Below are 16,125 nucleotides of genomic sequence, written 5' to 3'. Positions count from 1 at the left end.
CATAATTTTTAATATTGATTGAAAGAGTTTGCTAAAATTAAGGATGCTGTTGGCTGAGTCTGGCAGAGGATACACCAAGCAGTCTGAAAGCTTTCCTTCAAGTAAGCTGTTTGCTGACTAGGTGTTAACAGGAAAATTTATAACGTGACTGTCAAACCCTGCTTTGTAGCCTGACATACTAAACATTTCTGTTTGTACTTGCAGGCCTCTGGCTGTGATGGCACTGAGATTCCTGATGAAGTGAAACTGATTGGGTTTGCTCAGTTAAGTGTCAGCTGATGTCTGTCCCTTGACCCCAAGCTGAATTGTGAGATTGCGAAGAGTCCGGCTTAGATGCAAAGGAAAATTAATGCACCACACACTGAGTTCTGCTTCATTCTCTAGCAATTCACAAAGTCAGAACAAGCAAAGCCCACAGCTACACCGCTGCTGCTAACATTCAAAATGCTACTAAATGTCTCTTAGCAGTTGATTTGGATTCCCCCTAAGTGAAAAGCCTGTGGAAATGCACTCAGGTGGCTGTATTTATTGGTTACAAAAGGAATTTTCTATCAAGCTTACTTCTTTCATAAACTTTGAGTGATACTATTTTACCTGTACTTGTGGTTGATAATACTGCCTCTGTTCTGTTATATTTAGAAATTAACATAAATATAAAAGTTAAGAATTATTAGCCAAACTTGAATTCTAGTTTTAAAACTGTGAATTTTATTTTTCATATATTTATGCATTACACATCCTAGTAATAAGAAAATGATTTGACTTGATTATGTGCTATTTGCAGTTAATCTCCCATTATTTAAAAAAAAAATCAGGTATATCTTTGAAGTATTTGGTAACTTCTAGGGTTGTTTTTTTTTTTTAATTAATTAGTTATTAGCAAGCTTTTGTTGGTTGTGTGTCTAAAAACCAGTCCACAAACTGATTGTCAAGGGAGTGGGAGGTGCCTTGCAGACATTAATGTTTTAAGAATGTGCCTGAGGCTGCTTAAATAAAAAATCTCCATTTTCTAGAAGTACCATACATATGGTACAATATCTATAAATATATATAGTTATGTGAGCAAGGAGGGGTTCTACAGTAGCAAAGGTGTTAGAGTATTTTGACTGTGCTTTATTGGGGAGTCTATGAGCTAGAACTACTTTGAACTGTTGTTGTTAAGGTAGACTGCTTACTGTGTCCATCTTTTACCCAACTTATCCTTAATGATAGAAACCGGTTTCATACAGGTGATAAAAACTTGAAGAATGGAACTGAAGCCTTACTGGAAGTTCTGCAAAATACGAAGGTGGAGTGAAAATAATAGGGCTTTGTGCAATGATCAAGTAAAACTCTGTTACAAAGAAAACACTTCTGACCCAAGTAGTCTTATGCTTAACCTGTGACATAGATGTTATGGAGCTAGTGAATCTTAGAAAGACTTTCAAATCTGGAGACATGTTTCTCAGAGGTTACAACTTAAACTACTTCCTAGCTAATCCTAGATAAACGGCAGCTCTTTAATGTACTGAAAACGGCAAATATATATTATTAAGAGAAGTTATTTATAATGCCTTGTCATAATCGTTGAGGTGTTCTAGAGCCATTTGCGTACGACTTAATGTAATCCCATCCCATCCTACTGTTTACATGATGATTACTCCAAGATGACTGCAAAGGTTAAAAAAATAAAATAAAAATAAAAGTGTATTGCACAAACAGATTTGTATTTTGAATTAGCATGCTGTGTGTGTGTTTTGGTGGCTGTGTGGCAGAGTGATGTTATAAATGTCTGCTGCCCTTATTTAGTTTATGAGTGACACTGGCACAAGGGACCTGGTTCCTCATGTTGGGGAGGAAAAGGGGAGAAAACACCACTTGCTCGCTCACAGGAGAGGGTTGCTCTTGACCGCTTGCGTTCCAGTACTTTGCATACGCCATTTTTAAGACTCCTGAGGTGTTTGTACTTCAAGAAATCACTCGGTTATTTGGGGCAGGACGTATAAGCCTTGGGATGCTGGTTTGTGTGGAGAGGAGTGTGAGAGGGGCCTGGAGCAGCAGGTGCCGGCCCTGGCCTTGCCCGGGGCCCAGGTGTGGGGCTGGTGGCCACAGCTGAGGCTCGTTGGGGCAGTTCAGGCCCTCCTCAGGGGACTGGCGGCCTCAGGCCCATTAGTGTGGGGAGCCCCAGCCCTGGGGAGAGTTCTGGCAGTGTGGCGGGGGCTGGAAGGGCCCTGTGTGCTGGTGGTGCTGGGCCTGCAGCGGGCTGAGAGCAGCGAACAGAACTGGTAAGTGTGCCTTTCCTCAGTGACAAAAATGGTGTGTCTGTCCTTAGCTTTGGGGTGTCTTTGTGGGTGTGGTATTATTGATAATCTGGTCTGTTTCCCTTCCACATTGAGGGTCTCTTGCCTCAAGCAGCTGATGACAGGGGACTATCCTTGCCTTACTTGGGTAAATGCTTTGCCTCGGTCAGCCTGGCTCCCCAGGGCCAGCCGGAGGAGGAGCCCAGCAGGGGACCTGGGGCAGCCACCAGCAGTGGCCCAGCGAAGGCTGTGCCTCTGGGCACCCACCCATCTCTGCCCAGGGAGCCTCTGCCTGGGCTGCGTTGGGGGAGGATAGAGGGCACAGCATCATGTCTGATCTGGGCGGCAGGCCGCAGTTTGGCAGCTAATTATTCATTGGCAACCTTTGTGTTGGAGTAAGAGTAACTTTAAAAGGTACCTTAAATGTGCATTTACTAGTGAAACAGTTGATAACCTGTATGGGCTGTGATGGGCTGGCTACTGAGCAGGACCCAAAGGAGTTAAGCATTGCTATTAGATTATTTTTGTTATGTACATTAATGTATGCTGCTCAGAACGTTGCAGCAGTATTGACTAATCCACCTGCAAAGTAGTTAGCTGGTTAGCTTTCTTTTTCAGGCACAGAAATGAATGTTCAGGGAAGCTTGTTGTTTTCACAGATCTTTAAAAGAAGTGGGAATATATAATTGGATGAAAATCATGTTCCACATGCTATACGCCTCCCCAAAGACTGGGGAAAAGGTGTTGGGGTACGAGTAGCAACTGTCAAAAGTGCTCATCTGCAGTACTGGTTGGGGCTGCAGGAGGTATCTAAATAGAGAATGTAATACTTTAATTAAAGCAGTCAGCAGTATTGTACCAAGATAAAGCTGTAACAGTTGTTGCTCACTTGCAGTCAGATGCAGAAACACGCCAATGCTTCACTGAGCTTCCTTGGTTCAGCGAGAGCAAATTCATGCTGCAGTGTTATTTATCACAGCTGTGCTGGGTTTTTTTAATTATTTTTTTGCTGCTGCTAAGGTGTTGTGAATAAATACAGTGTAAGCAAAATGAGTTCAGAAGGACAGTGAACTCAAAGAAAATGTAGTTAAAGCTTTAGTGTCTGTTAAAATGAAGTAGTTTATTCTTGTAGCTATATGCAGGAGAAAAAAAGGTAAAAATATACAATAGGTTGCAGTAGAAAGGAGTGCATGAGTGTTTAGATAAAGTAGAAATACAGACACCAAATGTAATACGAATTTGCTTCCTGAGTACTATATTCGCATCCGCTGTTGAATAACAAGGGAAAAGAGAAAACCAGCAACTATTCATTTATTCATGTTTATATGAAAAGCATTTAGGAGATGGGTATGGTTCTCGTATGTATGACACGACTTGCCCCAAAGCTGCTGTGTTGCTCCTGTTGGAAAGGTGTTGCTGGACAATACCTTGGGCCTGTTGCTGGCTGGCACATCTGGTTGTGTTTGAAGGAAGAGGTCTCTAATTAATGAGGTGAAACTAGAACAGGTGAGCTACCGTATAGCTGTCTCTGAGGCCAGGCAAATAGGGCTTAATTAGATGTTTCTAAAAATATAATCATCTGTAGCAATGATTATATGCCAGTGCTTGCAGCTGGGCACTTGAGGCTCTGCAGGCTGATGAATGTCAGTGTCCATGGAGCCAGCCCTGCCAGCACGCTCTGCTTTGGTGTGCTGAAAGTAGCTCTGTGCTGTGGACTGAGATGGAAGACAGTCGATGAAACAGTTCTGTCATTTATTATTTTCAGAGTGTTAAAAAGGATGACTGTAAGCATAGAATTTAGCTCAGCACAAAACCAGGTCTGGAGAATAAATGGTATGTATGTGTGGGAGAGGAGGACATTTCCAGCCTTTTATCTCCTGGGACTCCAGTGTGGGCTTTGGGCCAGGAAAGCTGTCTCCTGCTCTGGCAACATATGCTTTTCAAGTCAAGAGAACAGGAGCACATGTCTGTTTCCTGACAAGTGCTGACCTCAGATACTCCCACCAACACTGCAATGCAGCTAGCAAGTTGGGATAAATATTTTTGCTTTCTAGACATACTATCCTATGTGCTACCACAAGTTCCTATATAGACCTCCCTGCCCCAGAGCACGCTTCTGCTCTGCGCTTGGAGGTGGAAGGGGGAGCAGGGAAATGAGCCAGGAAACATTGAATTTGCTCTCTCCCACATTGTCTCCTGAGATAAAGATGAATGTGTGCCTTTTCAGTGAGCTTGGTTTAATTTAAGATCTCCAATTTGGGGGTTTCCAGAGTGTTTTATAAAATCTGATTGTGGGGCACACCTTCAGAATGTTTTTAAACACCATTATTTCTCGCAGAGGGAATGCTGTGTGCAGCTTGTAAATGGTGTGCTTCCCCCTCATGCTTTTCTTAATCAGAGATTTGTTTTCCTTTTTACCACCTACCTCTGCATAATGATGTTGGATGGTGAGGTTGGCCTGTGTCTGAAATCAATTAGCTCTGATGATGAATCTGACACAGACCTAAAACACTGGTAATTGAGTGCATTGAAAATGCAGATTTTTGTTTAGCAGGGAGCAGAGGATGACCCCCACCCCCTCAGTGTTTTTTTTAGTGCAGCAAAAAAATGAGACCTTGATGGTAATGAATAGCAGTTGGTATATTTTTTTTTTTCCTTTGGATCAATTGTGATATAACTTCTCTTCAGTGAATTACTGTGGGTTTTCCCACTGCATCAAGTGGGCAGCCTTTTCACCCTCTTGCAATGTACTCATGCATGTGCATGCACTAAGAATGCTAATCACTTTAAAATGAGAAGTTGGAAAAGCAGCAGGAGCCTACATCTTTGAGTTCCCTGTGCATGTGCTCTGCTAATAAGCTGGTGGAGCAGCTGGATTTACTCAAATCATGAAAACTCCAATGAAGTCTGTTTTGCTTGTGTTTTATTACATAGTGGTTCAACTGATGAAATATCCAGGCATATTAGTTGAGCATTGTGACATTTAGGTATTCATTTTCCCCTCAATGACTAAGAGTAACATTACAGTGAACACAAAAATGTGGTTTTATAGCTGCTTCATGACTATTAGATTGATGCTCATCGAACTGCTTGCACAGTCATTGTAATTTGAGATGTTGAACCAAACTCAGTAGTTGGGAAGTTGTCTGCTTCTAATCATCTTCAGAATACGGGCAATGGTGGATCAATGAGCAATTACAGGGACTTGGAAGGGGAAATATTTAATTTTCACTGCATAAACAAATAGGGAAGCAATCTTGTCCTTCTCAGGCTATCTAATTTTCAAATGTGAATTTGAAAGGCTGCGCTTGTTCATTGTCTCAGTAGGGTGTAGAAAATCATTTACACAAGTGGATGCATTTATGTAAAGGAACAGCTATGAGAAATAGAATTGCAGTAGATGGAAAATACATGCCTCTCCTTTCTTACTTTTTCTGTGTAGGTTCAAGTTTTAACAATTAATGAAAAACAGCTATCTTTCAAATTATGGAATTGTTAAGTTTCTTGCCAGAAGAAAAAAAACAGTTATTTGCTTCTTTTTCATCCATGTGATAACTCAGATTCATTAAAAGAAGGTGCTGCTCACACATAGGAGTGCTGGGATTCTTTAAATTTACTTTGAGCAATAGATTTTTCTAGTTTTGTCATGTTTACTCTGCAACTGTAGATTCTCTAGACCTAGCTTTATTTCCTTTGAGGACAATTGAGGTACGACATCTCAAAATGTAAAAGAATTTAAGGGTTTTTTTGGTAACATAACTGTCTCTTCACATAAAGGTAGTGTGTGTGGCTGTCATCAACAGGCAATTATAAATGAACCAGAAGAACCAGAGCGTGTCTAGTGGATTTGAGGAGGTGAACTCTGTGGTACTCATGTCATATAAAAATACATAAACAGGCAAAAAGATTATATTTCCTAGTAGCAAAACTTCTGTTCTCTGGAAGATGGACCATGTAGTGCTAAATTGGAAAGCCTCTTTATGGGAGAAGCCTGCATCTCCATTTTTGAAAGCTTGGATTGGTTTTATAATGCATTCTGGTATTGGGGGGGAGTGGGAGGAAGTAAAAAAAAAAAAAGTGGGAGGAAGAGAAGAAACCCGACCTAACCCGCTGGTGCTGAGGTATTTTGATGTTAGAGTCTGTACCTGTCCTATTTCATAGTATAAAGGGCAAGGAAAGCTTTTTTGCAGACTTTTCCCAGGAAATCTCCTGAGATCTCGAACAGTTACTATTCTCTCCAGTACATCAAAGAAGTTTGAGGCACCCAAGTATGTCATTTTCATGTTAACCTTAACCTGTCGGTATTTGTATTATTAAGGTTCCTGAAAGTTTGGTTGCTTTGTTCTGGCAAATTAGTATCTTTTGCTAATGCCCCGCATTGTTCTAGTACTCTGTTATTAACCAAGAAAGAACAAGATGCTAAATTAAAGAATGAAGTATAAAATCAAATGGTCAGCAAATACAAGCTTGTTCAGAACCAGGGGGGTGTGGATGACAATGTCCCTCTTTACCCAGCTTTCCCTGTGGTTTAATCAGTCCTGGTGGGCAGTGCTCCCTTCCTACCCTGCCTGGTGGTACGAGCTTTCCCTGCGATAGCCCATCACAGCCTCAGTGAGGCTCTTGCAGTGAACCATGCAGAACCATGCCTTTGGCCCTGACCGTGCCAAGCAAGAAGCCAGCAGTGCCTTATTGTGGTGCAATAAGTACCTTTTTAAAGGTAAACTTTCTATGTGTCTTTTTGCAACAGCGATAAAGGACTTTCTCCTTAAACCAAGGGATATATTTGATGGTTTTCTAGGTTGCTTTGGTTACGGAGTTTTGAGCATACGCTGAAAGATGGCTTTTTCTGACAGCACAAGATGTGCAATTTGTGAAATTAAATAAAATTCCTAACCTTTTTTCAGTTCTATGGAAAGGTTTTTGTGGTTATGGCTTTTGTGAAGTAAGCATTCACGTTGAGGAAAAGCATAATAGATATGTGATTGGGGTTGTTAAAGCTGGAACTATTCCCAGCATGTCAGAATCAGCTGAGAATCCTGTTGAATTCAGGATCTTTTTTTTTTTTTTTTTTTTTTTTTTTTTGTTAGAGCACCTCTAATTAAAACAAACTTTGACTTCACTGGAGCATTGGCTCTATATTATGAGAAATAGGAAGAAGGTGGAGAAAAACACCTTAAATTAGAACGGAGAATCCAGAGGGAAGGACCATTATTGAAATCTCAGCCCCATGAATTAATAATACTATACAATAGCTTCAGTGGGACTAAAATTTCGTTCCCTATCTGTGTTGATTATGAGCTCCTCAGTTTACTCCTGGGGCTATAAAATGGAAAAGGATCCAATCGTGATTAAAGAGTGGGTGTGATTTGAATGGAAGGTGATTACTAAAATCTCCCTGAAGTCTTCCACCCTGCTTGTGCTGCAAGCTTTTCCTATTTATAATAGCATAGCAGAGCCATCCAAGCAGAAAATGACACCAGAGAGGAAGAGTTTTCTGATTGTTTCTGATTAGGTTTAGTGCTAACCTTGTAAATCTGTCTGTCAGATGGGGCACAGTCAAGTCATCCGTAAACCTGATGCTTCACAAAAGATTGAAAGGGTGAGGAAACTCCTGCACTTGTGTGTTGCTTGATACTTTTTTTTTTTTTAATCATCCAGAAGGATTTTCAGAAAGATAAATGTAGACTTTTGGATGAGAGCTACAGAGCTACAATTTAGCATTATATAAATTACTCTACTTGTTTAATACTACTTTGTGTTTACAGAATTGTGTGTACTGCATAACAGTGCTTCCTCATTGGATTTATAAGGCCAACAAAGGTCTGAATCTCTGAGGTCTGAAGGTAGCGTAGCTTGGAGTGCTCTGCAGAAATCTAAGCAGGGCCGTGTTTAAGAAAATGAGCGTTACTGTTTTCTTAATCATTATCTTTATATTCCGTTGTCAGCGTAGTAGAGCAGGGTCTTTTTCATAGGCAAAGATTTTAATTTTTAATAAAGTAATTGCAGGTAATGTCTTATAGTAAGGCTATGTGTATTTAAATCCAAAGATGACTGGGGCTGTTACATTTGCATATGCCTTATAAATTGTTACAGGCAATATAAGAGTTTATGCGAAGACTAACAGTGCTGAGGTAAATTTATATTAAATTTAATATTCTTCTCCTCTTCTGGTATAAGCCAAAGGCCTAAAAATACCTTTTGGAAGAGTACTCCAGTGACCTTGTGGCAAATCAAATTGATGTCAGTTTAAATTGAAGACAGCTGTTGGATGCAAAAAATTACAACATAGTGAACTAAACATTCGGTTTCAGTCCAGGAGAGTAAACAGATTTGTTTTCCAATTTATGGTGTGTTAGATGTATGCTTTCAGTGTTACAGAAAAGTGACAGTGTTTTACTTGCTGTGAAATTGGCATCCTGATACTGGAACATGCAGATAATATATTCTCAAATTCAGTTGAGGCAAAAAGTGTTCTTTAGCATAAGATAAAATTTTGACTGGTTAATAATTGCAAAAGACCTGTTTTGTTGCATATGCCAGGTATCCATGGGGCTACCACTTATCAAATATAGCTTTTTATGTATTTATTTATGCTAATTACTGCCAAGGCAATGCATAGAAAAAATGATTTATACCATAATATTTTGTAGTTCTCTATGTCCCCTTACATTTATCTTTGATAGTTTTTTTTTCTATGCTGAACAGTCATCATCATTCATATTTACCTGGAAGTAAACTTGTATTAACCAGATATTATGTTACCTTATATTAATTTTTGTTTACCAGAAAAATCTCATCTAAAACAGAGTCTCCAAATGCTATTAGGAGTCAGTATGATTTTGTAGAAGCTTTATGGAGAATCAGCTTATTCTAGGGCTGTGGTCCTTGCGCATGTGAAGCAGCTAGCTGGCTGGGATACGTTCCCTTGCCCAGTGAACCCTGCTAGCTGGCTGGGACACAGACAAAGCTGTGCCGAGGTCCTCCCGGAGTGGGGGGCTGGGGGCTGCCAAGGGATGGGGTTGGCCCCACACTTCTCCCACGCTTGGCTTGTGCTGCTGGAGTTGGAATTGTGCTGGCCTCGGTGTGTCCCCCCTAGGTGCCACTGGAAGAATGAAGCAACTTTCACAAAAATAATTCATGGAAAACAATTTTTTTTTTCCCAAAATGTTTTTTGAATTTTTTTTTTTAAACCATTCTGGAAGCTGGGAAGTGGTGCTTCCCATGCCCTGCTGTTGAAGCAAGTGCACTCTGCACATTCCCCTTCCAAGGCAGCGTGCAGGCCACAGCCCTCCGACCTTGTGGTGGTTAGTGCAGGTGCCTGGAAACCATCAGGGAGTGCTGCAAAAAAGCCACGGACCAGGGGAGCAGACGGTGATGGTAGGCAGTTCTGCTATGATATACTGTCCTTGTGGCTGGAAATGTCTTTTCCTGTGGAGACTAGATCAGTTTTTGGTGACTGCGGAGCACAGAGGGAGGAAGCCTGCGTGTACGTGGAGTGCAAGCAGGATGAGCAATCCAAAACATTGCTCTGTGCTCATTTTTTATACCTACCATAGAGCCAAAGAGAAGAGCAGGAAGTTCTGTGGAGCAGGATGGTGAGAGCAGCATTCCCAGAAGATACAGTGCATTTTGTTGTATTGTAGTGTACGTGTAGATTACAAGCGCCTGAAAGAAAGTACCTCATCTCCGGTTCTCTTGCCCTGCACCAGCACATATCTCTTGTAAATTCAGTTCTGGTGGTTTTAGTGCTCGCTTTGTACTGAGCTACATGACTATGAAAAATTCAGGATGAGGACAGAGTTCCTGATAAAGTATTTAATCTCTCCTGGAGGTGTGCACACGCTTCTGTGCTGCTTTTCTCTGTTTATATGCTGCCCTTGCTTCTTATCTAGAAAGTACATGGTAGCAGTTTCTTAAACAAAGAAAACTCTGCTATCTCACATACCAATTTAATTTTACTAGTGGCATTTGATTTTTCCAAATATTAATTGATAACTGTTCAGCTCTCCAAAGTATTTATTTTTCATTCCCAGTTATATAAATATACATCTGTATGTATATATAAAAACAGTTGTGAACCTTGCAGTTCACAAACTAATTTATTTTCCTTTCCCTCTGTTCTGAAATTTTATTTTTTACAAGGGGATTTATCTCTTCAGGTGGGTCCCAGCATCACAGCACTTGACTTGGCGTGAAAGAAATGGGAGCTCTTGGGCCTCTCGTTCCGTCTCCCTCCTCCTCCCTCCCCTTTTCCCTTTCCACGGGCAACTCACTGTCTAACGAGGAGATCTCTGGGGCCCACAGGAGGAGTGTTGTGGTTCCTGTGGAGGTGCGTGCTGTCTGTGCAGACTCTCTTCAGAAGTTATAACTGCTGTTGCTTGGGAACTGCCCCTTCCAGGAAACCATTTCTGCTCAGGCTTCCTCACAGCTTTCTGTCATTTAGTTCTTGACAGTCAGCACTGGAGACCGAGATGCAGCCGCACTAGCTGTTGAGCAATTTCTAAATGTTCTGTAATAACGGGGTTTGATTTACTGCCGCAGCCATTTGTGGTTTTTAAAAGCTGCCACCATAATTACAAACAAAACCAAACCAGAGCTTTGATGTCTGTACAGTTATGTCTAATGTAGGGGAAAAATCCAAACCTTGTTTTGTAGCTGGTACTTCAGGTACATACCTAACTGGTCCTTTCTTACAATATTTAGCTTTTGGTATGTACCTACCGTGTTTTTCTTTGATTGTCACCTGTGAACTTGTGTTTTTCCGACTAGTCCTGGGTTCTGTTTGTATGTGATCACAAATTAATCTAATGGAGCATTACTAATGCTTGATAAAATAAATTTATGCACTTAACAATTTGTTAAAGGCATTTGAAAAAAAACCCAAACCATTTCAACTGCTTACATGCTCAGATCTCAATGAGAACTCTTTAAAAAGCGTCTGTTGGAGACAAATATGCGTGCATGTTAACACTAGCTAATATAAATCTGTAACAAACAGCGGAAATTAAGTCTTCTACTGCTTATCTAAGATCATAATCCTTGTCTTAGTCACAAAAGAAATTCCTTATCTGTGAAAATAATTTTTATAATTAAAGGCAAAATTATTGCCTTCTGGAGAGGATTTAAAAGATTATCTGTTCTTGTAGAACTGAACTATATTACTGTCTGAATTTATGGTGAGTTAATACAAAGACAGATTATTTTATATAACATCCTCTTAGTAGAGGTATTGGCAAATTTAGAACAAGGATATAAATGCACTTACTTTGTAAGATACAAAATAGTACCTATGTAAATTCTATTTTAACAGTCAAGAAGGTGAAGCTAAGTAAGTTCTTGTATACCATTTATGTGTATATTGCCAACTTTTTTCTGGTTTAGGTGTTCTTTCAACTAGTATGGAAGAAATCTTTCCAGAATAAAAAAAAAAAAATACAATTACTTTGAAATAAGTTTTAGTAATTTTACCTATTTGTGACATATTATGTTGAGGAAATGGAACATGTGGTTTATAGTTAGATTAAGTCTATGTTCTAATTTAAATTTGATATATCAAATACGTATTTTTGGCTTAAATGCACTGTTAGAACTGAATTTACTGGAAGGCATGTTAGAATGAGTTGTGAGAAGAAGACAGAGTGCATACTACTCCTCTTGAAAATGCTGCTTTTCATCATGATGTAGGTACTGGTACGATTAGAAGCGCAGTTCTACAAATATGTACTTTAAGAACTCTTAAGATAAATCCATTGGCAATCGTCTGATGTGTTCCAGGCAGCTGCTGGTCCCACAGATGATGTTGCCTCACCCATTGTGAATTAGTGCTTAAAGCAAATGCATGTCTCGGCATTACAGCAAACTGCGAATAAACTTACGGATCAGAGACAGTAGTGTACATGAAATTTCAGAACACATCTGTCTTTCTAAAGTTTTGCTATTATCTGACATATGCTTCAAAGATATGAGTAGTTTTGTCATCTATACTGTATCACTTCCACTACAATTTTTGCAGTTCTCAAGTTTTTTGTGTCCAGTCCCTGTATGTAAGGCTCCCTTGTTCCTTGTTCCTCCTTTTCTTCACCAATGGGTGCTGATGTTTTCACTTCCTTGATATGAGTAGTTTTGTCATCTATACTGTATCACTTCCACTACAATTTTTGCAGTTCTCAAGTTTTTTGTGTCCAGTCCCTGTATGTAAGGCTCCCTTGTTCCTTCTCCTGTGCAGATGCTTCAAAGATATGAGTAGTTTTGTCATCTATACTGTATCACTTCCACTACAATTTTTGCAGTTCTCAAGTTTTTTGTGTCCAGTCCCTGTATGTAAGGCTCCCTTGTTCCTTGTTCCTCCTTTTCTTCACCAATGGGTGCTGATGTTTTCACTTCCTTTCATAGAATGGTTTGGGTTTGGAGGGACCTTTAAAAGCTCATCTAGTCCAACCCCCTACAATGATCAGCAACATAGAATCATACAATAGTTTCAGTTGGAAGAGACCTTTAAAGGTCATCTAGTTCAAACCCCATCTTCGACTAGATCACGTTTTCTTGCTCTCAAACAATACCATGATTAGTAAAAGTAAAACCTGGGAAAGGACAGTCTCCTTTTTGTTCTAATATCTTGTGAGATATCACCCAGTCTCACAGCACGTCAAGGAACAAGAAAACATTTCTCATTTTGTTTATTTCATGTGCATATTGCCAGCCAGTGTGCCCGTGCAAGTACAGCTTTCCAGGTGCTATTTTCTCCATTTTTCTTTAAAAATCTTTGTGTTAAATTAAGCATTTTCTTCCCTAAACAAAATGCAGCCTTACTGAAATTGTAATGCATTTAAAAAAATAATAAGCTATTGGGTACTTTTGAAATGAAGGGCATGGAAAAGAATGAACTGTGATTGATGATCAGAGCTGGAAAGGGAAAACATGGGCAGGTGGTAGTATTAACACTGACAATCCATATGGTTTTTAGTTTAGTTACTGATGTGGCTGTCCCAGCATTCAAATGAAATGTAATATACTCCTCTGAAGTGGTATTTCTCTTGGGTTTAGCAGAAGATAAAAGTGCAAGCTTGTTTTCAATGATATTTCCAGCACAGTAATTTCAAAACCATAAAAAAATTTAAAGCATTTAATCATCTAAAATGCCCAGGAAATAGATGATCTGTCAAAAATGAGACAATTTTATCTGGTAAGAATTTACTCTCCTGAAGCCTAGACATTCTATAATGTAATGTTTGGGGCACTGTGATTTATTCTCCAAGGTAAAATGAGCTGTTCCCCAGTGGAAGCTTTGTGCCAGCTGTAACCAAGAATCCTGCAAAGTTTCTGCCTGGTTATGGTAGAAAGCACCCAGACCTGGGGCTGATATGAGTCTTCAGGATGTGGGATCTCAGTGGGTCTGGATACTATTCATTTGTGCTCTTTAGTAGCCATCCTAGGAGGGCAACCCTTTTTCTTAGAGGTGGGAAGGACCTCACAGCCTCATCAGTCAGAAAGGACCTTCCTTGCCAATCTCTGCCTTCCTAATATTGTAACCAGGGAGTTTGATAACCATTTTTGCCCTTCAAATTTTGTTTGGTTACCTAGTTGTACTCCTATGTGGTACTTAGTAGGCAAGACATTTTTCTACTTGTCTACTTAGACTTATGCATTGTTCTTGTTTGTAATTTATTTTCATAGAGTTGGCATTTCTTGGGCATGAAGATTTTTGTTACAGGATATCCTTGGAATTCAAGACAAGAAGCAACGTCTGAATAGAGGTCTAGATATTTCATAGGCTAATACCTGTTCAGATTAACCTGGGGACTGTCTTCCACATGACTTATGTTTTAGCAAATGACTTTGCCCTAAAACAAGGACAACAGTAGTAATCCCACGTTACCTACCTCAATTCCACACTTAACTGGTGCGTTTTCTGGGGGGAGAATAAGGGTAACCAGTTTTATCATCTACACATACAGATAGATATGTTGTCTACATGTTATTACTGGCGTTCACCTATCTCTGAAGTGCAAATATACTGAAATGTGTGAATGATGGGATTTTTTTTTTACCTTATTTCTGTAGTGATAAAACAAATAGCCAATAACTTTTTTTTTTTCAAATACCAGCTTGCGAGGCTCAGTTTATTTTCCTGTTGATTCTACCTGTTCAAAACCCCTTTTAAAGGACTCTGAGAACCATTTTGTAATTTATTGCACCTAATTTAACACAAGCCAATACTTTTACAAGTAATTAAATCAGTTTAAAAATGTTGCACTACTCACCCATCTGTTTGAAGTAACAGCTAAATTGTGGTAAAATACAAATTAAAATGTACACTTCCATAACCTTTACTTCTAAGTATATGCCAGCACTTGCATTGTGTGCATGTATGTTCCTCTATTAAAAAATGTAATTTTAATTACATGCTGTATATATTCTTTATTCTAGCCCATTAGTTTTATCCCCATGTGTAGAAATGTTGAATCCAAGTAACAAGGCAGTAAATAATACTGGTTTTAATGACCAATTAAAGCAGCCTATCATCAAACTTGGCATCAGCTGAGTTTGTAATTCAAAGTACAGATAGGCTGTAATTGGTTGGAATAAAACAGTGCTGGGCAAGTACCGAGACAGCCTTGTTAGAGGCTTCATTTTGCCACTCCCCAGAGGCAGCAGTACAACCAAAACTTGGGAAAACTGGAAGGTGCATAAATCGTTCCAAAGCAACGGCAAACATAATACAAAGCCTCAGTGCACCTTGATGATTTTATCCTGAATGATCTGGACCTTTTTGTGGCCTGAGGGGAAATGGTGTTCTATATAAAGAAAGTTCATTAACTAAGTACTTTTGGGTATGTTGACACCCGCTACGTTGACAGCTACTCTAGCCCTGTAGACTTGCTGTCTGTTCCAGATGCTAGTAAAAGTTAATTTTCTGCTTTAAATGTGATAATATAAGACAAGCTGTCCTGTCTGGTGAAACTAATCCAATAACTCAGTCATTGATACCTCAAAAACAGGGACAGAGAGAAGTACTGCTGTTCTCAGACTTCATGCAAATGTACTTGTAATAGATTCAGTGCTGGGGGTCTGAATATTAGAAAGATATGAGGAAAGTGGAGGCAACATAAGGAGCAGAAGCAGATAAAAAGATTAAAACATTGAAATTATGGAATAAGGTATACTTGAATAAATGGAAGTTAAAACAAAATGTGAAAAAATGCTGGTTTGAATTCTGATTAACTATTTAAGGTTATGTGAGGAAAGGTAAAAGGAATAAGAAAAAAAACCTAAACGTAAAGAAAGTGTGTGATAGCCAAATCTGTTGGGTTGTGCAATGATTTCTGGAGGCAGAGGCACAAGATGAAAGATGATGGACCTATTGTTTCCATACACCTATGCAATATCAAAGAAAAGATTCTTGAAGGAACTACTTCAAGGGCTACTTGTTCTCTGAAACTCACTGAATTCACTTTGCTGGGCATTGGGCGGTGTAGGACTGTAAACCCTTCAGATAGGGGCCATCTGTCTGTAAAAGTCTCTGTTCTTTTTTTTTTTTGTGTGTGTGTGGCTATTTTGGATGGATACATTAGATGCAGGAGGATGCTGTGCTGTGTAAAATCACGTTATGAAAATGGAAAGAGTGATGGAAACAACAGATCAATGTACCAGATTGAAGTGGATTAAAAGTGCAGGAGAATGGAGTGAGGCTAAAGAGATTCTTGTAAATCAAGCAAAAAGCTGAAGTGGGGAAAAGAGAGAGAGGATAAGAATGTGCTGGAAAGTCAAGGTGTCCTCCATCCTATCTTATGGCAACAGGTTTAAGTTGGGACTGGCAAACGATGCACAAGTCTCAGTTTTGTATGAA

General features: G+C 39.5%; 1 protein-coding gene across 3 annotated transcripts in view; it reads left to right on the top strand.

Moving 5' to 3' along the window:
• Positions 1–1,700, top strand: part of STK39 (serine/threonine kinase 39) — a 103,623-nt gene extending 101,923 nt beyond the window's left edge. For 2 of the 3 annotated variants that reach the window (XM_014954431.1, XM_014954433.1), the window contains exon 17: positions 205–1,700. In XM_014954431.1, the coding sequence (XP_014809917.1) occupies positions 205–279 (75 nt within the window). In that variant the 3' untranslated portion in view covers positions 280–1,700. The remainder of the gene's footprint in view (positions 1–204) is intronic. The other variant, XM_014954432.1, reaches the window with a different exon arrangement.
• The last annotated feature ends 14,425 nt before the right edge of the window (positions 1,701–16,125 follow it).

The sequence above is a fragment of the Calidris pugnax genome, unplaced genomic scaffold, assembly GCF_001431845.1.
Source record: "Calidris pugnax isolate Ruff unplaced genomic scaffold, ASM143184v1 scaffold103, whole genome shotgun sequence".
Classification (NCBI taxonomy): domain Eukaryota; kingdom Metazoa; phylum Chordata; class Aves; order Charadriiformes; family Scolopacidae; genus Calidris; species Calidris pugnax.
This window is presented reverse-complemented; position numbering and strand designations above follow the sequence as displayed.